The sequence below is a fragment of the Rattus norvegicus genome, chromosome 7, assembly GCF_036323735.1.
Source record: "Rattus norvegicus strain BN/NHsdMcwi chromosome 7, GRCr8, whole genome shotgun sequence".
Taxonomy (NCBI): Eukaryota; Metazoa; Chordata; class Mammalia; order Rodentia; family Muridae; genus Rattus; species Rattus norvegicus.
In genome coordinates this window covers 133,211,251-133,236,832 of record NC_086025.1, presented here as the reverse complement: position 1 = coordinate 133,236,832, position 25,582 = coordinate 133,211,251, and the positions used below count along the sequence as shown (strand labels likewise).

Genomic DNA, 25,582 nt, shown 5'->3' with positions numbered 1-25,582 from the left:
TCTCTGGGTAGTCCATTGGATAGGGCTTGGTGCCCAGTGTCCCTTGCACCCATGTTTTTTGACTTGACAATGACAGTGGTTGTTTCAAAATAGAATGTTGTCCTCCTGTGTCCACCAGAAAGTCTATAGGCTTCCCCTCCACCTGTAGGGTTATCCAGGGCTCTTGGAGGGGAGATTGAGCCCAGACACCCTCAGTCATCTGATTCTTCCAATTCCAGAACCTTTGGGCTCTCTCTGATTCCTCTTAGGGCACTCATTCTTCCAATGGCCTTTTCCCATGGAATAGGCACACTGTGCTTCTGTAATGGAGGATGGGTTTTTCTGTCAGTGGGGGTGTGGAGGGGGTGGGCTTACTTTGCCCCTTCCATGAGCTTGTTTTTTCAGCTCTCTCTCTCTCTCTCTCTCTCTCTCTCTCTCTCTCTCTCTCTCTTTTCTTTTTCTTTTTTCTCCGGAGCTGGGGACCGAACCCAGGGCCTTGCGTTTGCTAGGCAAGCGCTCTACCACTGAGCTAAATCCCCAACCCCTTCAGCTCTCTCTTATCAGGAAGGCTGTGCCTTGTGGCGGTGGGTAGCACTTGTTCCAGTCCCCTGGTCTGTCAGGAGACTCTGGGGTCTCCCGGTTGTTGCTATGTGGCTGTTAACTTAGTCAATTGCTTACCCGAAAAACCATCCAGTCGCCGGAACTTCCCACAGATGTCAGGCAGCTTGGTTAACAAAAGCCATGTTCACAGCTGACTGGTGCGCTCTGGCGTCTAAGGTCAAAAGCAACGTGTGTCCTATAGGCTTCAAAAAGCCATCCTGGATGTTCCCCGTGGCTCTCATTCTTTCCCTGCATCGCCTGGATCGCCTTAGATAAATTTGTAGGCCACCTGGCAGCCTCTCAGAGGCCCCACAGCGGCCACTCGGAGGACCCTGCCACAGAATCTGGCAGTAGACCTGGAGACTCTCCTTACCTTCAGCCTTGTTAACATCCCAGTCATGTTGAGTCTAAAGTTGGCAGTCCATTTGCTCCCAGAACCAATTTTAGGGCGGCTCCCACAGTCCTCTCTCTCCGTTGTGAAGAGGGCCTGGAACAGTTGCAGATAATGATAGGTGGGCAAGAGAGTCTGTATGATTGAATCTGGGAAACCTGTGAGATCTGACGGTCTTTCTGAAAATGGGGGGTTCTGCAATTTCCAGTTGTAAAGACCATTACCGGAAACTCCCTTGAGCATCTGTCATCCGGTAGCCCTGAGGGCTAAGGCCGAAGTAGAGTCAGCCCTCTGGGCAGTACAGACCCGAGTGTAAGGTAGACTCCAAGTGGAGTCCAGAAAATCAAGGGAGTCAGGAGCTGCTCCTCCCTCTGACCACAAAGGTTTGGCCGTGGCAGTGACAGCAGGCAGAATTCGTGACATACGGGGCAGGGATCCTCCTCATAAGCAGAAACGGGGAGCAAGGCAGGGGCCGAGACCTTTAGTCTCCTTCACAGGAAGAAGAGCAGGGGGCGGGGAGACTGGTAACAAAAAAGGTCTCATCCAAATGGGAGCTTCTTGACCAGGTATTGCCATGTGGTGATGTATGTATGGTGCTTGGTCCGGGTGGCCCCTGGTGTCATAAGTTAAAGCCTTCACCCTGTAAACCATAGGGAGATGCAAAGTTCCCTCCTCTGGCCAGTCTACTTTAGAAGTGGCCCATTCGTTCCTGCAAAAGATGGTTAGTTTTCAAGGACAAACAACCAGACCCGAGTCTTCTGTGACTCAGCAAAAGTCCTTAAAATGGTTCAGGCCCAGGCCCAGTGGGAACGTTCCTGGGAAAAAGACAATAAAAACGAAAAGGCTGTCTCAGACAGTCTTCTTCCCTGCGGTCAGGAGGCCACAGACCCAGATCCAGTTCAGAAGTCAGATGAACTGTTCTGTTCCTGGTAGGAGGAGGTCAGGAGCGTCCTCTGTTGCCCCTGGCTGGGTGACAAATGAGAATCTACTTTGTTCCTCTCAGCCTCCAGATTAAATCCAAAACGGAAACACAGATATGGAAAAAAGACAGCTGGGTGCCCAGACTTACGGATCAGAAAAAAACCACTCCACTGATTGAGTTGGGGGTGGGGGTGGGGGGCTCTCCAGCAAATTCCGGAGGAGCCCCCAGATGTAAAGGTTCATTGTTTGCAGAGGAATGGTACCCCAAGCAAGGAACGTTTAATTTTGCAGAAATCCAGCATGCAGGGGTCTCTCATTCCAAGATGGAGAGACTACCAAGTGAGCTTGAGGGCCAGATTTAAAGCACATTAGGGGATTCCGGGGTAGATGACTTAATTTTATTCCATCTCCAGGGGCATTCCATTACTGGGGCATGGGGGCTGGAAACTGTTGCTGGGGGAGTCTGGAAACTGTTGCTGGGGGAGTCTGGAAACTGTTGTTGGCCCATTGTCCTTGCTTCAGGCCAGGAGGTGGGACGGCTTCTGACTAGTTGCCTGAAGTTTTGTTTTTTTGTTTTTGTTTTTTGTTTTTTTTTTTTCTAATCACTGACTTGCCTGGGCTTGTCCAATGCTTAGGCCTAGTTTCATAGACTGGTGATTCGAAGCCTATCAAGGAGTCAGCTTGCCTCATAATGTATCCCTGACACGTGTGGAGCTCAGAAGACAACTTTCAGGAGGTTGGTTCTCTCCTACCATGTGCCTAGTGCATATGAGAAGCCAGAAAAGATGTCGGATCCCCTGGCACTGCAGTTACAGATGGCTGGGAGCTGCCATGTGGGTGCTAGAAACCAAACCCAGGTCCTCTTTTTTTTGAATTGTCTATTTATTTTATCTATGTGAGAACACTGCTGCTGTCTTCTGACACACGAAAAGAGGGCAGCAGATCCCATTACAAATGGTTGAGAACCACCAAGTGGTTGCTTGATAATTGAACTCATGACCTCTGGGAGAACAGTCGGTGCTCTTAACTGCTGAGCCATCTCTCCAGCCCGCAACCAGTAACTCTTAACCAGTATCTCTCCAGCCCCCACCTCCACTTTGTCTAGCCCACTTCTTTTCATAGTTGGTAAAGACTTTATACATGGAATAAACTTAACACATGTCAAGTCATTATGCCCATTCACATTTGACTTGTACTGAGGACATGGCTTGGTGGTTTGAGTATGTGCAGCTCTCTCAGAAGAGCTGGGTTCAATTCCCAGCACCCACAAAGGTGGTTCAAAACCTCCTACAACTCCAGCTCCCAGAGGGTGTGTGTGGAGGGGGTTGGGGGTGGGGGGGCTGACATCTTTGGCCTCCAAAGGTTCCTGCCTGCACTCAGGGGCACATGCCCCTCCCTCTAATTAGAAACAGTAAAAGGGTTTAAAAACAAGCCTCACCTAAGTGAATGGGCCTTGGAAAAGAACTTTCTAGTGTGTTCCAACCGTAGACAGTGTACCTGAGAGTGACCTAATGGCTTTCCAGGTACTAGTTCCAAAGCCCGCTTTCAACACACCACAGCTTGACATTTTATACAGTGCCTTCCACTGTCCCCGGCAATAAGAACGTTCCCGCCTGCCACCACCAACAAGGCTCAGGCTTTTATTTGTCAGGGTTTCCCACATTGCCTAGGCTAGCCTTGAACTCCTGCTCTTAGGTGACTGTCCATCTTCAACCAGCCAGGTAGCCACGTCTAGCTCAAGTAACTCCTTCCTGTTTAAGCTAGCTTTCTTTGGTTGTTGGGACACAGGGGAAATAACATCTGCTTGTGACTCCCTCCCCTTCCTACATTCCAAGCCAGGGTCCTCTCTCTCACTGCACTCTCTGCAGCCTCCTTTCTGGCTTCTCTAATACTGCTTCACGGAGGACGACTATTGGTTACCGTGTCCGTGTGTTCCATAAGCAAACCAATCATTGCCGTCACCGACATGATGTTCAATATCTAGCTCCCTAGGGGAATTGTCTACACTTGGTCAGAGCAGCCTACAGGTATCACAGACCTGCAGAAGCCCTCGGGTATGATGACTGAAGCTCTGAGGACAGGTGAGTGTTTACATAACACATCACTAGCCCTTCCTTCTAGGATTAAAGAAGGGCCATTGTCACTTGGCTAGAATGTGGCTGATGAATCTATAGGAACTTGATCTTGGAGTCCTTCCGTTTAGTCGATTCAGCAACAGCACTGAGATCAGCAGGAGCCCATGCTCCTAGCCACCGAGTGTGTCATGTGACAATTCCGAGATGGTCAGTGTAACCGGTTGGCATCCACGAGCCAGCATATCAATTTTGAAGGATAATGTATTCATACCATACCAATTCTAATAACTCAGTTCCCAAAATATACTTTTTTGAGACGGGGTCTCATGTAGCCCAGGCTGGCTTTGAACTTGCCATGTCACCGAGGGGAAACTTGAACACCTACTGCCCAAGGGCTGGATGGCAGCATCACACCTGCTTTTCCTGCCTGTTTTCTCTACCTGTGTCATCTTCCAAAACCAAGTTCAGGCCAGAAACAGGCAACTCTCATTTCTAATCCCAGAACTCAGAAGGCTGAGGCAGGAGGATCACGATGGGTTTAGAGGCCAGACTGGGCTAGAGGCCTAGACTCAAAAAATCAAAAAACAAACAAATAAACCACCACCACCAACAAAAAACCCACCTAAGTTCAGAGGATGCCCTCTGGCTAGTGGTGCCTGTCTACCTGTCTAGCCTGCTGTCACCACCCCGCCACTCCTGTCCTTACACCTCATGGCTTGTCCCTGCTCCTTGAGGCCACAAACCTCATATTTTCCTTAACACAGCGTCTGTGCTTGGTGGGTAGCACTTGGTGAGTGTCTGTTAAGTGGGGTGTGGGTCATGTGTCCTCAGTGCCAAAACAGTCTATCCTGCAAAGGTAAGCCAGTTGCTTACCAGGAAGTGATAGGGCAATAAACCTCACCACAGTCCAGCGCAAGGCAGAAGACACAGCCTGCAACCCAGGTCTTAAATGACAAGTGCCACACACAGGCTCAGAGGGAGCAGCTGGAGTTACCCTGGCATGGCAGTAGGGCTGAGTGTGAACACTGGGCAGCAGGACCCCGGGGTGCAAAGAGCACTGACTCCTGCAAGCTGTTCTTTGACATTCACACAGGCAAGCTCCCCTCTTCCCCCAGAATAAATCCAAACATAACCCTGGGTGTGCGGCGAGCATCTCGGCAGCTAAGAGACTGCTGCTCTCACAGAGCCTCAGGTTTGTTTCCTGGCGCTCACTGACAACCATTTTCTTGGCTTGCAAAGTGACATTGCTGTCCCTTGATCCAGTCTCCTTCAGTTGTGCCTGCTCTGGAGCACTCTTAGGCTGTAGTGACACCTTCTCACTTTACAGTCTGAAGTTGTGTTCAATCAATCCAGGAAAGTGGGTGTGGCTCAGGGCTGGCCTGAAGAAGGCCCAGGGTTCAATCCCAGACCCACCCAGAGTGAAGGATGAAGCACAATCAGGCATCAATATTTATTAACACAAGACAAAAGAAACACATTCAATGAGTTAATAGAACACTGTCCAGCCAGATGTTAAATTTAAAAATGTATATCTAATCTAATTTCAAATAAATAAAAAAACCTTTATACATAATTACACAGTACTATAGTTTGAATTTGACAGGGGTTGATATCTTGACGGGAAGTAAACAAAACAGCATTTAGGACTAAAAATCTTCATGTGTCTGCAGTCTCTTCCTTGGGATCAATCTCATGACCCATGTACACATGCCTCATTCAGGACTGTGGTAAAGTGAAGGCCTACTGTGTGTACAGAGGACTGCAGCCTCTGCCTCCATACACCTGTGGTTTTACATCAAAGCAGACAACACAAGGAACACTAAGGCCGGCTACACTGCAGTTCCAGGGCAAGGTGACAGACGACTCATTGCTTTAGTTTAAATTCCTGGATACTCAAGGAAAGTTAACTTATTTGGCCAAGATATTGAGCACCATGCCTGGGGCAGAGACCTTAAAGGAGCCTAAGGCCTCAGGCCCTTTGAGATTCCAGGGGACCAATAAGCGCACACCCAAGGACTAAGGTGAGGAGACAGGCCATGGTCCCCAATAGCGGAGGACTTGGTCTTGGGGAGAATGGGGTCTCTGTGTGCATGGTGGGCATTCTGAGGGCTTAGGCGCTCAGGATGTGTGCAGCTAGAACTCCCTGATCCATCTCAGGCCCTCTCCTGAGGGCTGAGGGTTCACAGTTTCCAGATTAGAAGACTTCTCTTGCCAGGTGTGGCTGGTTGAGGACGCCTGTAACTTCAGCACTGGAAGGCTGAGGCAAGAACATCAAGCTCAAGGCCAGCAAAGGCTATACAGTAACCCCCTCCCCCACCCTCCCTCTCTCCCTCTCTCCCTCTCTCTCTCTCTCTCTCTCTCTCTCTCTCTCTCTCTCTCTCACACACACACACACACACACACACACACACACACACACACACACACACACACGAGAAAAAGAGAAAGTTTTCTCTTTTGTAATTACGATGGCGTTTACTCTTGCTCACCCCACCCTCCCACCCTCCAGGTTCAGTGGTCAGGAATTTCTGCAGGCCTTTTGTTTTATCAATAATGGGTTTCCAGGACTGCTTTCATTGTCAGTTCAACCAGGAAGCTTCCACTAAATGTGGAAAGGGCCAGAACCATGATGCCATCAAGGGAAAACAAGTCTGAGATAGCCCTTGGGGGGTCCATCACCAACTAGCAGAGTTCCTGGGGACAACTCTCAGGTTTTGTTCCTCTATTAGTGAAGTCTGGCTTTGGGGGATGGACTCAAAGAAAAGCAACAGGAAAATAAAAAAGCAGTCATTATCAGAAGGGGACAAACTAGAGACTGGGGGCAAGGCATGAAGGTGTCTGCGGCAATTTCAGTACTCAGGACAGAGAAAGGAAGACCAGAGGTCCCAGGCCAGCCTGGGCTACATGGGATGAGCTCAGTATAGGGAGTTTGTTAAGCACAGCCCCCCCCCCCCCCCCGTGTTCCACTCCAGCTTCATCTCAAAACAGATGAGCTGGGGGTGACTGGCTGGGCACTGGCTGGTGAGATGGACTGACACTTCTGAAATTATAAGAGAACAGAAACCAGCTAGCGATTTTATATCAAAATAATAGTATTTGGGGTAAATATATTAAAACCAGTATCACATGCCTTAAGACATGTTTAGACGCTGGATTCAGCTAGTTGTGGTGGTGCACACCTTTAGGCCCAGCCCTCAGGAGGCAGAGGGAGGGGATCTCTCTGAGCTGAAGACCAGCCTGGTCTACAGAGCCAGTTATAAGCAGCTAGGGCTGCACAATGAGACCTTTTCCTTTTCTTTTTTTAAAAGTAGTTACTAGGAAAGTTTAAAGCACAGATGTGACTCACATTACACTTCCTGTAGACAATGTGTCACGGACAGTGACACTAAGGTAATAATCTGCATTAGTAAGAGTTATCAGTCAAGATGGAATTGGTCTACAAGTTTTCTTCTTAGAACTGAAGGACCTTAAAACTTGGGGACTGCTCACAAGGAACTGTTTGCTACCCAGGCTCTGCTTTGCTTAGTAAGTATCACAGACCATCTGAAAAGCTACACATGGCAGAGTACGACTGTAACCCAGTGGGGGGAGGGCAACCGCCTGGACTATATCAAAACACCCTGTCTCAAAGGAAAAAAAAAAAAAGAAGCAAAACTAATTGTTTTAAGACTTTCAAAACAAGTCGGCATTTCCTTTGTAAAGGAATGGATAGTGAGATGGGACGTCACTGCCCAGGAGGTGACATTCCTCCCCTGTACACCCCAACATCTCCCTCATCCCACGCAGACCAATCCTATCCCAAGTGCACAGGCCCTGAGGTGGAAGCAGAGGGTCCCCCTCTGTGGCGCTTAGTTACAGGAAGAGGACTATGGAGAAGGGCCCACAGAGGCCACGCCGTGAGACTGAGGACAGCCCGGCAATGCTGCCCTGCTCTCAGTCTGGTCTTGGCTTAATAAACCTTTTTTTTAGGGCAATTACAAGTCTTAAAAATTGCTTAAAAACACATTTAGTTTACAGGATGTTACAGTGGGGTAAATAATATGCATTATCAAAATAGTCTAAATAAATATTTACATGATCGACCAGAACGGGTCAAAGAGAGCCATTCTGATTTAACAGGTTAATTCTTTTTCACTTGAGGTTTTCTTTAATTTTTAAAAATATTTCTGTAAGAAAAAAATAATAAAATTTAACTATATTCAGATACATGAAGTTTCAGACCAAAGAATGGGAACTGAGCCAGAGCCTAACTCAGCCCTGCACTGAGTGTGGCTCAGGCACCGGTAGTTTCAAGAGCTCCTGCGGGGTCAGACTTCCTGTTCCACGGGGTCTGACTAGTCTGCCAACCCACATTGGCTATTGGTAAGATGTGCGCATGTGGCCTACAGTTAGCGCCATGAGCTGGCTGATTCCACTCCCTTCCCAGCCTTCAGCGTTCACCCTCACTGACCTCTGAGGAAGAGCTCACGCCTCAGTTCTCAGGGGATGATCTAGGGGAAACTGCAGACACAGAGCATAGGGAAGCAGAAGGTGGCAATCCTCCTGTGGTCACTCTAGGTGTCTCAACACTGACCTGAGTGAACTGTGGTTCCGTAGTTAGGAACTGATGCTTCTTGGTTATGTCTAAATCCTGACACGAGTGTTTTCAGCTGGGAGGAGTGGGTTGAAAGCAGCTTAGGCTAGTTCTGGGCGTAAGCTTTACACACAGCACAGGCAGCCTTCGTTTAGCACACCCCACTGATGGAAGGCTCTGTGTTGCTGGCCAGACGGTCCTGCCACAGCGCTCTCCAGCAGAAGCTCAGCTACCCAGTTAAGCAAGTGGACGCCTGTTTCTTTAGCTGGATTATGTGTGTTCTTACTGACATGTTTAAACACTGGTCAGAATGTTTATAACTGAGAGTTAGACACATTAAAGCAGTTCTCATGTGGGTTATTGGATTTGCTTATGGGCTGACTCAAGCTCGGTAGTTTCATGTTAAGAAACCCTGCAGAACACCTGACTACTGGAAATGGCAAAATACAGTACAGAGTGGGGAACTGTGGGACTCAGATCCCCCCTTTGTGTGAATTCACTAAACTCCCTTTCAAAAGCCTAAAAGGTTAGGTGAAAATGCAGGTCTGTATACCAGACGAGGGTAGCGCGACATGCGTGTGCCTGCTTTAGTGACGTGCTGTCGCACATGCCAGAGCTTAGGTCTGACGGACTGTCAACATGGTTTTCCTGGTGCTGTGACTGCAGAGTCCCGAAGGGTGAGATGAAGGCTGTACCCGAGCCATCTTCATGCCTGCTGAAAGCCTGCTCCTAACCACAGGGCTCCCCTGTGGCCCCTCCAGTGCTGGCTACATGTTGTAAGCCACATAGATAGGGTCTAACTGGTCGGCTAGGAAGCTGTCTCGGAGGTGCATCCTCTGCTTCTCTCCTCTGGAGTTGATGGGGACAACCCCCGGGTCCACAACAACCACAACACCAACGATGAGGTAATGCTCTTCCAGGACCACATTGGTCACGAGGGGAACCAGGTCCAGGGCTTCCTGCTCAGAGCCGCACAGTTCCACAACGACCACCAGCAAGTTGGTCCACGTGAACACAGCACTGAAATTCCAATGACATTCAGTTAACATTCATCCTTTAAGAATAGTCACTTAGACTTTACCAGCATGGGCGTTCACCTGCATTTATGTAAGTGCATGAAGGGCCTGAGGAGGTCAGAAGAGAATGTGGGTTCCCTGGAACTGGCTGGCTGTGACTAGCACGTGGGTTCTGGGAACAGAGCCTAGGTCCTCTGCACGAGTGCCAAGTGCTCTTAATGGGCAAGCCGCCTCTCTCTCTTGTTCCTTGTGGGGAGGACACAGCACTGCGGTGTGAAGAGTCAGGTCAGTTGAGGCAGTCTGTTCTCTCCTTCCACAGTCTGGTTCTGGGGCTGTCTTCAGGTAGTTTGTTCCTGAACAACTTGGGAGTAAGTTCCTTCCCCTGTGGCGCCATCTTGCTAGCTCTCTTTTGTACTTTCTCCTGAGGCTTAGGCCCATGTCCCTGAGAACCCTGTTTCTCCTGGATGTCAGTCAGAGGCCAGCCATGTATGTAAACAACTGATTGCTAAGCCTTCCAGCATTTTCTAGGAATCTGAGACTGGGACTTCCTGAGGTGAGGACCCATGCGTCTGACAGTTTGGAATTTAGAGGAGAGACACAATGCAGCTACTCAGGAAGGAGGGACTGGTACAGGAAGGAGGGACTGGATACAGGAAGGAGGGACTGGATACAGGAAGGAGGGACTGGATACAGGAAGGAAGGACTGGATACAGGAAGGAAGGACTGGATTATACAGGAAGGAGGGACTGGATACAGGAAGGAAGGACTGGATTATACAGGAAGGAGGGACTGGATACAGGAAGGAAGGACTGGATTATACAGGAAGGAAGGACTGGATTATACAGGAAGGAGGGACTGGATACAGGTGTCCACAGCTTCAGAGGAAGGAGAGGCACCTGTCCCTTGTTTGTAACCTACTCTGAGACTTGGGGCGTTTCCAGAAGGTCAAAGTTCTTTCTGCTGACTTCAACACAGGTGCTGTTTGTCTGAGATAGAGTCTCTCTCTATAGCTCAGGTGAGCCAGTATGTCTGACTTGACTTCAGCTCCCCTTCCCTGTAAGACAGGATTTCTCTGTGTAGCCTTGGCTATTCTGGTAATAACTTTGTAGACCAGGCTGGCTTCAAACTCAGAGATCTATCTACTTCTGACTATCAAGTGCTGGGATTAAAGGTGTGTGCCATCATATCTGGTTTACTCAAACTTTGTTGAACACAATGTCTGTGGTTTGCAATATAAGTTTCACTGAGCATATCACAACACCAAAAGGTTTGAACTGGACTTCGATATACAATGCTCAACTGATATTTAAAATGATTCCAATTATTAAAAACAGCTAAAAGTAATATTTGGTTGTAATAAAGTCAAATGTCTAAGATCAGTTATAGCACCGACTTCTCTATGCTTTCCAGAAAGTTCTTCATGTAAAGATGCTCTTGTTAAATCTGGGGAGAGGCTCTAACCCATGCAAGCTGAAAGACCCTATTTTGCGTGTTTTGGGGCAGGATCTCTTCCCTAGGTAGCCCAGGCTGGTCTGAACTCCAGATGTTCCCACATCGGCCTCCGTAGTTCATCATCACTAATGCTGAAGCGAGAACAAGCTGTGTAGGGAAATTACCATTCAGCAATACTCCTGTGGACTCTCGACACGGAGGTTTCTATATCTATAGGATGGTATCGCAATCCCCTCAGCTCCAGTGTCTCATCCAGCGCACCCACCACATACAGGGCGTCATGACGTTCTGAAAGAAAGAAGAGGAACAGGTTCAGACGTGCGCCATTGGCATTGAGAGCACAGGGTTGGTTGGCACCACCAGTCAGCCTGCTGTGACTGGTCCTGAGTGCTGCTGCCTGCTCTGTGAGAAAGAGAGGACAAACGGCTGCTGTGAGGAATACATCATTGTGTTTGGATTGAGGAAGGCTTGGCAGGTGAACCTAGAGGAAGGTGGAAGGAGAGGTGGCCCCACAGCAGGTGACAGCACAAGTGATCACACATTTGCACACGTCAACATACATTTTTGTCTTTTCTCTTTTTCTTTTCTGACACAGGGTGCTGGGTTTAAAGGTGTGCACCACCACTGCCCGGCTACACTTCTTTAAAAAAATATTTTTAAAAAAGTCTTAGTTTTATTCTATGTGTTCATGGTGACAGGAGAGCAGTTACAAGTGTGAGCTGCCACGTGGGTCCCGGGAATCAAACCTGGGTCCTCTGGAAGAGCAGCCAGTGCTGTTAACACTGAGCCATCTGTCCAGACCACACACACAAGGGCTTCGTTTTGGTTTTAACCTTTTGTATGTATGTATGTATGTATGTATGTATGTATGTATGCATGCATGCATGCATGCATGTGTTTATGTGTGCATATGTGCACACGTGAGTGTAGGTGCCTCAGAATCCAGAAGAAGGTATTGGATTCTCTAGAGTTGGAGTTACAGGTGCTTGTGAACCACTTTATATTTTTATTTTAAGATTTGTTTTATTTTTATTTATATGAGTATGCTGTAGCTGTCTTCAGATGCACCAGAAGAAGGCATTGGATCCCATTACAGATGGCTGTGAGCCACCATGTGGTTGCTGGGATTTGAACCCAGGGCCTTTGGGAGAGCAGTCAGTGCTCTTACCCACTGAGCCACCTCTCCAGCCCGTGGACCACTTTAAAGAAGGCATTAGATTTCCTAGAGATTCAGTTACAGTTGTGAGCCACTTGAAGTGGGTGCTGGGAATTGGTCTTGGGTCCTCTGGAAGGGCTGTAAATTCTCTAACTGCAGAGAAGGGAGATCAGTGTGGTCAGGTTGAGCGGGCCGAGAAAGGAGGCAGGAAGGCACGCGGAAGGAGGCAGGTTCTGCAGTCCTTCTATGGACAGAGTAGATTTCTGATGTGAGGATGAAAGCCTGAGTCAGGGTTTCATCTATGGCCAGCACTGAGCACAGCGCTGCAGCTCATCACACATCACTGTGTGCACAGGACACTGACTCCAGTCCACAGGCTCACAGTCACAAAGCAAGCTGGGGCGCCTGGCCAGGGGCCACAATTCTCACCTCCCTGGTGTCAGAAAATGCCCCATAAAATCTGCCCAGGAGAAATGGTGCAGTCCAGCCGAGGCCTTTATGGCCCAGGGTGCCGTGTCCATCAGCTCTTCCACACAGTGGGGATGGTTTACAGCGGCTCCCAGTGCCCGTCAGGAAGAAGGGTGCAGCAGAAAGCACAGAAGGCAGCTTTAGGGCACCTCTGACAGAGCGCTGCCCATAAGTAGGCTTGGACCCACTTTAGCAGCCATCCCCAGGCCAAGCATGGTGGTGCACTCTAGCCTCACACTTCAGAGGCAGAGGCAGGGGGATCTCTGTGAGTCTGAGGCCAGCCAGGACTACAGAATTAGACCATTAAAACAAATAAAACCCAAAAAACAAAAAACAAAAACAAAGACAACAACACCCAACTCCCTCTCATGGGTTGAGTATGTTCCTGTTTCTCCTGTACTCAAAACGGTGTGCAAGCGCAGAAGAGACAGAGAAGAGCCACCCCAGGACCTTGGTCAGCACTGGGTGTCACCCTAAGAGAGCCGCCCTCTGCCTGCGCTGGCTGCTGCTCCTCAGGAGCTCCTGCTCTGTGCACTGACACCGTGGCATTTTAAGGGGTCCTCAAAGGACAAAGGCTGCTTCAAATGAGCATTATCACTTCAACTACACGTTCTAGAGGCACAGAGGGACTCGCTCCCCAGGCAGGTGGAATCGGCTGGCCAATGATGTAAGCAAGGGAAGAGAACGGGCTGGACCATCCATACCTCCAGTGGCTGCGGTGAGCTCCGTCCTGCGGACGAACCCGAGGTACCCTGTCCGGGCCCAGAGCGTCTGGGCAGCATCTCCAAAGCTCAGACGGGTGTTGAAATGGTCGGCCTGAAGAGTCTCGCTGTCGTAGATGGTGTAGTAGCCACTGGCGGTGTGGGGGCTATTCACCCAGATCTACAGGAGAAGGAAGGAGGGCCGAATTAGTGCAGTTCTCCTGGGGCACAGTATTTCAATGAAAAAAACAAACTCATTTCACACTAGCGATACAATCAACAACAGCATGCGGCTAACATTTACCCAGCATTTACTCTGTTAGTGGCCTGCTCTCAATCAGTTCTGACACATGGGATGGCCAAATGGTTGTAATTTTCACTATACAGATAGAAAGACAAGTCTAATGATTCCCCTAACATGCAGGGCTAGAAAGGAGCCCCTACCCTGGTGGCTGGCACGGAGGCTATGCTCTTAACGCTAAGCTGCATGGCCTTGTTGGTTCATTCCTCATCAGCTTCCAGCATCCCAGATACAGCAAGGTATGGTCCCACACTTGTGGTATACCTGTGGCACAAGGCTCTGAGGTATCGCCACAGAGCACTGAGTTTGCAATGTAAACAGGGCAACTAGGTTTGCTCAGAGCTTGACAGCTAGCCTGTTCCTGTGCACTGCAGACACAGTAAACGGAATTTATCTATCACAAAGGTTCTATTCCTTACGCGAGGTGCATGTCATCATTACTAAAACAGAGCAGACAGGTCTGGAGAAGTAAACAGCCCACCTGACTGATAGGCTGGTAACCAGCTGGAGGTTGGAATGAGAACAGCCCCATAGGCTCACGTAATTGAATGGGTAGTCACGAGGATGAGATACTATGTAAGAGTATTACAAGGATTAAGAGGTGTGGCCTTGCTGGAGTTTATTTCAAAAGCCCAGGCCAAACCCAGAGTCTCTCTCTGCGTACAATCAGGATGTGCTTCTCTACGTACTGTTCTAGTGCCTGCCTGAATGTTGCCATGATGATAATGGACTGTGAAGGTGTGTATGTGCTCAGCCCAGGGAATGGCACTATTGGGAGGTGTGGCCTTGTTGGAGTAGGTGTGTCACTGTGGGTGTGGGCTTTAAGACCCTCATCCTAGCTGACTGGAAGTCAGTCTTCCACTAGCAGCCTTCAGGTGAAGATGTAGAACACTCAGCTCCTCCTGCACCATGCCTGCCTGGATCCTGCCATGTTCCTGCTTTGATGATAATGGACTGAACCTCTGAATCTGTGAGCCAGCCTAATTAAATGTTGTCCTTATAAGACTTGCCTTGGTCATGGTGTCTGCTCACAGCAGTAAAACCCTAACTGAGACATGGACTAAACCTCTAAAACTGTAAGCAAGCTCCTAACTAAATGCTTTCTCTTTATGACAGTGCCTCAGTCCCAGCGTCTCTTCTCTGCAGTAGAACAGTGACTACAGTCCCAAGACCCTCCCACTGAGCTATGGCTCCACCAGCTTTCCTCAAAGACCCAGGAAAAGAGAAGAGTGGAAGAAAGACTTAAGATCTCCACCACATCGAAGCAAAACCAGTATATTCGGAGTATAACACTTATGAGAGTTAAAATGTGTGCTTGGGCTCCCACAGCCCCAGCCCTTCACAGGTGGGAGCAGGTATGAGTTGGCTGCATTCAGGTAAGCGAACGGCAGTGAAGAAATCAGACTATCTCTACGCAGGCTGAGTCTAGTCCCAGGCTCCTCCTTCTGCCCCTTTCTATCACCAGCTCTTCAGAAAAAACAGGATTCCTTCCTGACGGAGGGATGGAGTGGAGTCCAGTTCTGTTGGCTCAGGTGTGACCTCACAATCTTGGCTGACTTCAGAGTGAAGATGAGAGTCACACCCACCTCTCCCAGAGGAGAGTCTCCAATGAGAGTCACACCCACCTCTCCCAGGTGAGAGTCTCCAACAGGTCCTTTGGTCTCAGGATTCACAATAACTACTTTCACTCCAGGTAAGATCTGAGAATCAAAGAGGAAATACAAATACTCAGTTTAACCAAACTGCATAACTTTGGCTGTGGCTTAGTTTACTGGTCTGAGGCATGGCTTCCAACCCCAAACCCTGCAATCAACCAATGACCTCTAGGAACTGGACTAGAAATGGCAGGAGCTGATGAAGCAGTCATCTCGCAAAGGGTCCTAAGGTGTTTTTCTGTTTGTTCCTGGTCAACCTTCCTCATCGTAGTAGAGATGGAGGACCAATGAATTCCACTCTGAAGCTAGAACACTGACCTAGACTGCCATCTCTTCAGAGGGATGAGAAACTTTTGCTCAAGGCCACAACTGCAAGACTTTGGTAAATAACTCAGCCATTCCCTTTTGGGTAAGTCTTTCCAAAGATGAGCAGCAGGAGGAGACACCTGGAGACCACTCCACAGGGAGCTCGGCTGCAGTGGGTAATGCATTTAGTGCGAACACAGAAACACATCCCTGAGAGAGATGGCACATCTCCAGGATCTTCCAGAAGGGAAAAGAAACCTATGTGCTGTCTGGGCCCACGGATCAGGGCTCACCAAACATGTTTCCTGGGTCAGCAGTGTAGTTCAGCAGTAAGCCACTTGCCTAGTGTATCGGTTTAAATATCTAAACCTAGAGGAAGTAAATAAAGGGCAGCGATGGCCTCCCTCATGACCTGACATTCCGGCTTCCATGTGCACCCAGCTGCAGACATGAGCACTGAATGGCATGGCCCACACAAGCATTTCCACACAAGCCCCTGTGTTGTGACATCCGCTGGAGAGAGTAGGCAGGGGCTCCTTTGGGTTTTCTTTCTCCTCTGCCTCAGGATCCCTAGGCAGGACCCTGAGACATCTTCATAATTCTGTCCTTTGTCTGGGCAGGTCAGGGTGAGGGATAGTGGAGGGGGAGGTGATGAGGACAGAGGGATGGGATAAATGGATGCCCAGAGCAGCTGCTCACTCCATAGGCAATGCTGCTGCCGCCGCTGCCGCTGCCGCTGCTGCTGCCCCGTGGGTGCAAGCTCTCCCCCCAGCCCACCCTCCTCTCCATCCTGACTCTCAGTGTTTACAGACAGAGCTGGCTCTCCTCAGGTGCTGCTTCTCTATTCACTTTGCTGGCTTATCAGCAGGAATGGCATGTCTATGGGGTTTAAACAATAGAGAGATAAGTCCACATCTGGCTTCATGCATCTGAAACCATCCGCTAAGGGAAACCTGTGGGCTTCTCCCCAAGCTTTACTGGACTCTACCCTCAGGCTTCAGTCCTCTTCCTCCATCCCAGCCTTCCCCAGCAGCTAGCAGAACAGAATACCTTTCCAGACTCAGAAAGCAGGAGACTCTGGGGGGCACCTCGTTCCACAAGACGGACCCTGCAGCAGAGACACAGGAGTTAATGTCTGCAGTCTTTCTGAAACTGCGTTTGCTACTGCAGTTACCTCCTCAGGATGTGTAACTGGCACCTCTGCTCCCAGAGTGGGGCCTTCTCTCACTCCACACACGTGGTGCTCTGGGTCAGAGTTTGTTGTAGAGAGTGTTGTTAGCAACATCCCCATCCCTACTTGCTAGGTTTCAATAGCAGCTCCCACTGTGACAACCAAAAATGTTCCCAGGCATGGTGACATCTGAGTTGAGAGGCCAGTCTCTCCAGGGAAAGACGCTGACTAAGACAGCTGCCATCAGACCACCCGAGACTTGAGCAGTGACGTGGCTGCTGCTTAACCATGAGAACACCAGTCCACCCTCAGCATCGAGTAAGAAGCCACGTGCTCTGATACATGTTTATGCCCCGGTGCTGGGAGGTGGAGACAGGCAAAGCCATGAGCTACGAAGCGAGCAATCTTCTCAGAATTGGCAAGCCACAGGCCTCAGAGCCCCTGTCTCAAAGGGCAAGGAGGATGGTCCCCGAGGAATACAAGTAACACCACCTGTAGTTTTCTGGCTACACACACACACACACACACACACACACACACACACACACACACACACACATTAAAAACCCAGCATGAGTGTGACCTCAGCGAGGGAGGAAGTCACAAATCAGGGACTCAGATGCAGTGTTGTTTCAAAGCCCCTTCCCTGCCTCATGGATCTTGTTTACCTCATCTTTATTTTTGACCTGCAGAGAAAAGACAATATCTATTGTTTGTTTTCTTGTTTATTTCTGTTTTTGATACAGGGTCTCCCTGTATAGCTCTGGCTGTCCTGGAACTTACTATGTGGACCAAGCTAGCCTAGAACTCATAGAGATCCTCCGGCCTCTGCTTGAGTGCTGTGATTAAAGGTGTGTGCCACCACACACAGTCCCACAAAAGTATATATTTATAGCTAGAAACTAAGATTTCATTTTAATTATAGAACAATACAGCAAGCCAGGCACAATTCCACATGCCTATAACCTAGCAGAATCATAGGCAGGAGGATGACTGTAAGTTATGCTTACATAACAAACTTATGCTTAGGCTGCATAAAAAACTGAGGGTTCAAATCCTACTCCACCTCTTGGGTGATTAAAAAAAAAAAAAACCAAAAAACCAAAAAACAAAAACCCTAAAAAAAGAAAAAAAGCCAAAAGCTAATAATGAAGCAACTGTGAGAATTAAAGTTTTCTTTTCATAAACAAGATTTCTGTCATTTACTAATGGTTCTTTCCCTTCCTGCATCGCCCCTCAATATGTAAACAACAGGAGGAGGAGTGCTGATGCTAAGGCCCAGCTCTGTGCCCACCGTACCTGTCATGTCTCAGCGACTTCAGATCCACATACACAGTTGTTGGATCGGGCCCTGAGGTCCCCTAAAGAACAACAAAAGAGCACAATGTTTATTTAAAGCCTGGACAAGATGTCTCTGTCCCGCAGACGGGAATGTCTGCTGTCAGAGAGCTCACTCTCACTTTCTCAAAGGGGGTAGGGGAGTCTTGGCCTGGCGACCTCTTGGCTTTCTCTGCAGCAGTGAAGCAGTACCAAGTCTGCAGTGGGGGTGGGCTGGTGCCCTACCCAGGGCTCAGAGCAGGGACCTCATGAGCTGCCAAGCACATAAAATCACACTGTTCTAGACCTACCCAGAACAACATGGCAAAAGATGCAGGCTTATTTTTAAAAGGCAAACTATGGGGACAAGAAGGCTGTATATCAACTAATGACATTGAAATAGGACTCGGAGTGGCTCCTGGAGCACTGTGCTAGGAGAGAGAGAGCATCACACTGGCCTGGCAGCCACTGGCCTGCTCTTCTCTTAGTTCTTCCCCAGTAACCTACTGACCCGTAGGCCAACCCTAGGGCAAGCAAAGGCATCGTTTTAGAGATGAACACAGGAGATGCACCAGGCAAGATAAAGAGCCCACATCTCCACAGTGTCCAAGCAGAACCAGGCAGAGCAGCACAGCCCTGAAGACCCTGAAGAGACTCACAGTCCACTGTGGTGCTCAGAAGACTGAGGCAGAAGGACTGCTGTGAGTTCAAGATCAGACAACCCTGTCTCAAAGAACCACCACCTGCAGCGAGAACTTCATGGTATTGGAGTTGGTCGTAGGGACCATGAGGAGGAAGGAGAAAGAAGACAGGAGAGCAAGAGGTCTCCATTGGATGGGATGGAGCAGGAGCATGTGACGAAGAGAAGTGCCGTCTGAGGACAGAGTGATGGAGCAGAAGTAACCCAGGCGAGACTCAGACAGCAAGTACTTGGGGAGCACAGCTGGGAAGTAGCCAGTCTAGTGTAGAAAATGTCACAGGGGGTGGGGCGGGGCTGGAGAGATAGCTCAAGTGTCACTGACTGCTCTTCCAGAGGTCCTGAGTTCAATTCCCAGCAACCACATGGTGGCTCACAACCATCTGTAATGGGATCTGATGCCCTCTTCACATAAATCAATAAATCTTTTAAAAACCAAAACCAAAACCAAAACCAAAACATTGCCCAGTAATTGTGCTAAAGCTAACTGGATAAATCCACAGGACTCTGACCCACTTACTGGGGCCTGGCAGGGTCATAATAAGAACGAACAGGGCGGGGTTGGGGATTTGACTCAGTGGTAGAGCGCTTGCCTAGCAAGCGCAAGGCCCTGGGTTTGGTCCCCAGCTCCGGAAAAAAGAACCAAAAAAAAAAAAAAAAAAAAGAACGAATAGGGCTAAGACATACACACAACAACAAGGTGCTACCTGTAAACATATCGCTACATTGACCCTGGACCCAAAAGTGGTGCTGACAGCTCGAGGGGACAGGCCGATGTCTTTGAAGAGCTTGGAGAAGGACTGCTGGAGGGTGACCCGAGGCCGCTCCTCTGCGACTACCACACAAGTTCGGATGCAGGAAAGGTTGATCCCTCGGGTCTGGAAGGAATTGGTGCCAAAACATAATTAGAAAGATCCCTTCTTGTTCAGGAAAAGCCAAGAGCTACCTTCTGGGCCCAGGCATGGAGAAGAGTATCTTTCAGAGAGGAAATGACCAGATATCTAGGTACAATCAGCTGCACAGGGATCTACTCCATATTTTTTCTCTTTAAGGCCTGGGCCTGGGCCTGGGCTGGAAGCAGTAGGTTAGAATGTACAGGCCCTGCATTTCACCATGGGGAGGGGGATTAAAAGCCAAGCTTTTAGGACTTTCTTCTCAGCACTGTGTTTCTGTTCTGGCCACGTTCCCTTGCATTTCTCTTGTTCTCTAGTCCCAGTAGAAAAACAAACCCAGAACTCCAGGCAGTTGGCTCCCCATCTCCTGTTTGAGGTCCTGGGGTCCTAGTTCTCTGTTAGGGAATTCAGTACATGACTTCCTCATACACAGTCACTGGATGCACACATGAACAAGGACTCTGTTCTTCATGGAGTGCCCAATCTCCAGTGTTCTGGGGTTTCCAGTTTAGTGGGAAAAATCTGCCAGAGGTGAGTTTCCCACATGCTGTTATATAAATAGATCCTCTTCCTTTCCACAAAGAATAAAATTAGCTTAGAAAGAATGCACCAAGTTAGGAAGAGGCCATTCCAGCCCCTGCCATTTACAACATATCCAGTCAGTCCCGCAGAGAGGGCAAAGGGCAGGAGGCATGCTCAGTCAAGCCTAGCCCACTGAGGACCTGCACCTGCCAGGCTGCTGCTTACCTTGAGCGCCTCCACCTGGCTGCCCAGCCCCTTGGTACAAAGCTCCATGACTGAGTAGGAGCAGAAGGTGTCCCTGATCTTGTACTGATTGACAGTGGCGAGCCACAGGGAGAGGTTGCTCTCCAGCTCCATAGGAGGGATCAAGACGGACTGGTGACCCGAATAGACACTGCAAAGAAGAAGTGGAGAGCGGATACATTTACCTTACATCCTAGCACTAGCAGGAGAGACAGCAGAGGGCCTCTGGAGCCAGGCTGACCCTCCCTCCCATTCCTGCACACTCACAAGACCCGTGACCAGACACAAGGCAGGCTGCGGTAGGTGTGGTCAACACATTCACAGGAAGAGCCAAGAACACAGAATTAAACCAATTCACTCGCACTGAAAAAGTGGGGGTGGGGGTGGAGCACTCCAGAACGAGGAGTGTCCAGAGTGGAGGGAAGGGTGCTCACTAAGTGGGGAGCATTCAGGAGTGAGTGTCTAGAAGTGGGGTGGGGTGGGAAGGCAGAGGAGCAGGATGTAGGTAGGGAAGTGTGCAGCGCGCGTGGCAGTCCTGGATCAGCGCAGAGACCATCTGAAAGGCTGGAGCAATGGTGAAAGGTTGAAGGTTAGACTTTACCCTTAAAGTGTAGCTGTGGGTTGTAAACCAACATGGAGGAGGAAGTGGACTGGACCCTGCAGGCTGGGAGACAGTTAGAGGAGCCATGATGATCTGCGTGAGGGATGTGCTGGGAGACAGTTAGAGGAGCCATGATGGTCTGCATGAGGGATGTGCTGGGAGACAGTTAGAGGAGCCATGATGGTCTGCGTGAGCGATGCTGAGGGCTGACCCATAAAGGTACAGCAGGCAACAGAAGCAGTGTGGCTCACCCGGAAGGTCTACAGCCATGACAGCTGACCCTCCAAACCCAGGACCAAGAGCACAGCCACACCACAACAGGGGCCTGGGTCAATCCAGTCCAGCACAGGCCTCATCAGCTTCTTTCCTTCATGTAGAGTGGGCAGCGGGCCAGGGTAGGAAGATGAAGCAATCCCACTCACCCTCAAAGGGGGGCCTCGACCTCACAGGCCACCTTCCATTGCAGTCTCCCAAGGGCTAGAAGCCTAGGAGGGAGCCACCAAACCGTGTTCTTTTCCTTTTTCAAGAAGAGTTTTACTTCATTTTATGTCTGTCTGTCTGTCTGCCTGCCTGTCTGTCTATTTTGGTTTCTTGAGACAAGGTTTCTCTGTGTCGCCCTGGCTGTCCTGGAAGTCACTCTGTAGACCAGGCTACAGAACTCAGAGATCGCCTGCCTCTGCCTTCAAGTGCTGGGGTCACGGGTATGAGCCAGCACTGGGGTTGAAAGCATGCTAGTACAGACCGTTGTGGTGCCATGCGCGTGCTGGGGCCGCGAGCCCCGGTGAGAGTAACACAGTGCTCTTAAGTGCTGAGCGTCTTCCCAGCCCCCCCCCCTTTCTGTGATGGGGCGGTGTCAGACAACCACACTTGCCTTATGATTCTCCTGCCTCAGTCTCCCAAACTTCTAGGATTACTGGTACATGTTACCATGCTTGGTCTTGTGGAATTTTTCCAAGTGCCAGAAGTGACTTTAATGTACAGACAGGCACTGGACCGACTGAGCCAATGAGCACTATGTGAACTGGCATGTAGATGGGAAGTTGAAGATAACAGCTAAGTCTCTACTCTGGGTCCTGGTGAGCAGCACAACCCAGAAGGGGACAGGGACAGGGACAGGGACAGGGACAGAAGGAGGGTGCTGGAGGAGTGACAGGCACTGGTGAGACATTCATGGGGTCTGGACAGGAAGTGAAAATGCAGGCCTGAGATATGGGCTCCTGGCAGGCAGTGAAAAGAGCAGGGACTTGCCAGTCCTCAGGAAGCAATCTGGGCGGGGCAGACGGCTGCACTCCAGCCACATGATGTCACTGCCTTCCACGAGGACCTTCCTGCCAAGCCTAGGGGGCACGTTCTGGCTGGCAAGCATGCCATACTTCACCCAAGAATCAGCCTCTGACTTGGCTTTGCGTCTAAAACTAGGATTACGGGATGGAACAGAAAGCAGGTATGGGAACAGCACCATTTTCTGGGAGGCATAAAATTTAGTAAGGAGAATAAAAAACCAACTCAGGTAACGCTAAGCAAACATCAGCAGGACATGGGTGCTAGGCTTTTTCTCCAAGTTCATCAAACCAAGTGAGCTAAAGGAGGGGTGAGGTGGCGCAGCCCCCAGAGCCCACATAGGGTTTCTCCATCCTACCTGCAGAGACACCAGAGAGCAAAGCCAAGTCCGCAGTAAGGGTCAAGGCAGATGGCGATCTGTCGGGAAGAGTACAACTCGCACTGGAGCTTGATGGCTCTGCAGAGAGCATTGACTGCAGAGTGGGACATCTGTGAAGCAAGGGACACAGAAGGACAGACTGTCACCCTGGGCAGAGCTGCTCGCACCAGCTTCAGCTCCCCAATTCTCCTGTCACATGTGGGTTTTACTGCTTCAAGGCCTAAGCACAAACAGGAAGGCAGGTACTCCATAGCTGACATCTCATGACATCTGAGCGAAGGCTGCAAACGGCCACCTCGATCTCTTTCCATCTCAAGCATCTGTGCCTGGCCCAGCACTTCACAATGCAAATCCTCTGGGATAACTTTCTCCGGAAAGGCTGGTGCTCTGACTTAATATAGCGAGGACACTTGATCCACCCGCTGGCATCTGGCACAGCCGGCTGCCTCCACATCTGAGGTCCCTAAGCAGTGGTCATGGCTGTTCCCTGCAGCCCGGCAGCTCATAGCAGAGGAAACACTACTGCTTACCTTCACTCCCGTAAGCATGCCAGTTGTGGAGACACTAAAATCAAGATATGCCAACATCTCAGGAGTGGGTGGCTTATACAGCTGAGGTAAACGTTTCCTGGGTAAGTCATCTGCAAAGCAGAGAAGAAGTCGGCTGTAAAGTGGACATGCTAGAACATGGAAACCATCGCTCCTTCACTGCCTTTCTAAGGCCGAGCCAGCTCCGGGGGTGTGAAGGCCTGAGCTTTTGTCGATAGCCGTGCAGCTCATGACAGTCATCTCCAGCAAGGCAGGGTTATGATACCGCCAGGCTAAGGGTCCCAGCAATTCCATACCATGATTTCTTCTGCAGACATCTCCATGGGTAACAGCATGGCCAAATTGGAGTGCTAGTGTTCAACCCCAGAGCAGGTCACTTCCCCTGTCACCAGCTCTATGTCTCTATGCCACTCCCCTGCCATCTCTTACTTTTCTCTTACACAGGTATGTGAAATTCCCACCTTCACAGTGCTACTGCAAAGTTATTTCAAAGGAAGCGCTTAACATGTTATTTACTAATTCATTGATTTTATACGTATGTGCATGTCCACATGCATGCAGGAGCCTCCTGAAGAAGCTGGAAGGTGATTGTGAGCTGCCATGTGAGTGCTGGAAGTTGAGCCTGAGTCATTTGCAAGAGCAGCAAGTGCTCTAACCTTTGAGCCATCTCTCCAGCTCCCACATGAACCACTTTAAAACGAACTACGTACATGTTCAAAATGCCTTAGCTGTTGTAATACTTTCTTGTTAAAACACATCACTTACAGTTTAGTATCTTGTATTAATCACGCAGGCATGACAGTGTGGACTATTAACCTGACAGGACCTGGAGTGCCCTGGATCCCCCTCCCCTTCTAGGCACATGTACCAGGGAGTTATTTTGATGAGGTTAGCCTCTGGTCACGATTATCAGAATCTTGATTAGGGAAATCGAACCGGAAGACTGCCTATAGGGGTATCACAGCTCTGTGACTGAACCACATGAATATGGAAAGGCTGGACTCACAAGAGCATCCGTTACTCTTCCTCCTGACTGCAGGGGCCATGTGACCAGCTGCTGCCCCTGCCCCAAGGTCCTGCTGCCCAGCCTCTCTCCCATGGTGCTGTGCCGTGAACGTGAGCAGAATACACTTTACCTTCTTTAAGTTATTTGCACATAATACTTTATCACAGCCACTTTAAAAGTGAGACAGTCCCTCCTCATTTACAACACCTCTTCCTGTGCTAGGACACAGAAGAACTAACATGCTCAGAGCCTTGAGCTGGGCTCACTTCTGGTGCTGCGGAAAAACTAGATATGGTGGGATATTTCTGCCTTATCCCAGATTTTCTTTGTAATTCAAAATAAAAAATGTCACGATGTCTCTAGTCCAGCCCTGCCCCTTTGATGGCCCTGTGGCTTTCCTGGTTAAGAAGCAATAGTGAACTTTAACCTTAGGTGAAAGGGTGCCTATTGCTGGTCAAGCCAAAGACTTCTTTGCAGGGCTACCTGTTGCACTGTGGCTCCACACTACAGCTGGACACTACTGCAGTCTCCATAAACCTCACTTAGAGACTTTGCCCAAGCCAAAGAGAATATGCAGAACTGCAACGGCGTCAGTCAGCATTTAAGTCCTGTCTAGGTACAGAGCCCACGTCTGTCCTGTTCCATGGAACCTCCAGCTACTCCCACATCTTCCCCATTTTTTAATGTGAATATCACCTAAAATTTATGCACATTCTGGTTTTCACAGTGCATCACATTTGATATTTTTAGGTACAATGACAGTGTTTTAGAATGGATTGTACAGCCGTTAATGAAGCTCAGGCTAGAGCCCATGTTGCCTAACTTCTAGTCCACCATTGTTTCAATGACATCATCTCTCCAAGTCAAGGGTCAGATTGTCTCAATACTCTGTGTGTGTAGGTGTGTGTCTAGGTGCATATGTATCTGCAGGTATACATGCATGTGTATACATGTCTGTGTGTCAGTGGAAGCCAGAGGTCCACTTTGGGTGTCATTTCTCAGGTATCATCTACCTTGGTTAGTTGAGGCAGGGTCTCTGACTGGGACTGGTTGGCCAGCAAGCTCTAGGCCTGTCTACACCCCCTCGGGGCAGGAACTGCAAGTGAGCACCTCCATGCCCAGCTGCCCATGTTGTTCCTGGAGATCAAACTGAGTCCCTCACGCTCGCCATTTCTCTGGCCCCTTGGTCTCAGTACTTCATATGGACCAACAGGTATCTGGCCATGAAATGTAACCACCTTTGGACGATGTCAAAAGTATCACTGTTTGTCTTTGGGGGGGGGCAGTCTTTCACGATGTGGCATAGCTTGGGCTTGAGCTATCAATCCTG

The 25,582-nt window shown here is 49.5% G+C and overlaps 1 protein-coding gene and 1 long non-coding RNA gene across 7 annotated transcripts in view; one reads left to right on the top strand and one right to left on the bottom strand.

Moving 5' to 3' along the window:
• Positions 1–5,402: 5,402 nt before the first annotated feature.
• Positions 5,403–25,582, bottom strand: part of Dip2b (disco-interacting protein 2 homolog B) — a 178,038-nt gene continuing 157,858 nt past the window's right edge. For 5 of the 6 annotated variants that reach the window (XM_017595330.3, XM_017595331.3, XM_039080373.2 and 2 more), the window contains 10 exons: positions 23,229–23,338; positions 22,678–22,808; positions 20,420–20,588; positions 19,487–19,657; positions 18,065–18,126; positions 16,645–16,702; positions 15,259–15,333; positions 13,336–13,513; positions 11,172–11,295; positions 5,403–9,559 (listed from right to left, as the gene is read on the bottom strand). In XM_017595330.3, coding sequence (XP_017450819.1) covers positions 9,307–9,559; positions 11,172–11,295; positions 13,336–13,513; positions 15,259–15,333; positions 16,645–16,702; positions 18,065–18,126; positions 19,487–19,657; positions 20,420–20,588; positions 22,678–22,808; positions 23,229–23,338 — 1,331 coding nt within the window. In that variant the 3' untranslated portion in view covers positions 5,403–9,306. Of the gene's footprint in view, positions 9,560–10,473; positions 10,610–11,171; positions 11,296–13,335; positions 13,514–15,258; positions 15,334–16,644; positions 16,703–18,064; positions 18,127–19,486; positions 19,658–20,419; positions 20,589–22,677; positions 22,809–23,228; positions 23,339–25,582 lie in introns of all 6 variants that reach the window. The other variant, XR_005487417.2, reaches the window with a different exon arrangement.
• LOC134479575 (uncharacterized) lies at positions 14,161–16,010 on the top strand. The gene is made up of 2 exons (XR_010053104.1): positions 14,161–14,603; positions 14,750–16,010. It is a non-coding gene; the product is annotated as an uncharacterized LOC134479575 (long non-coding RNA).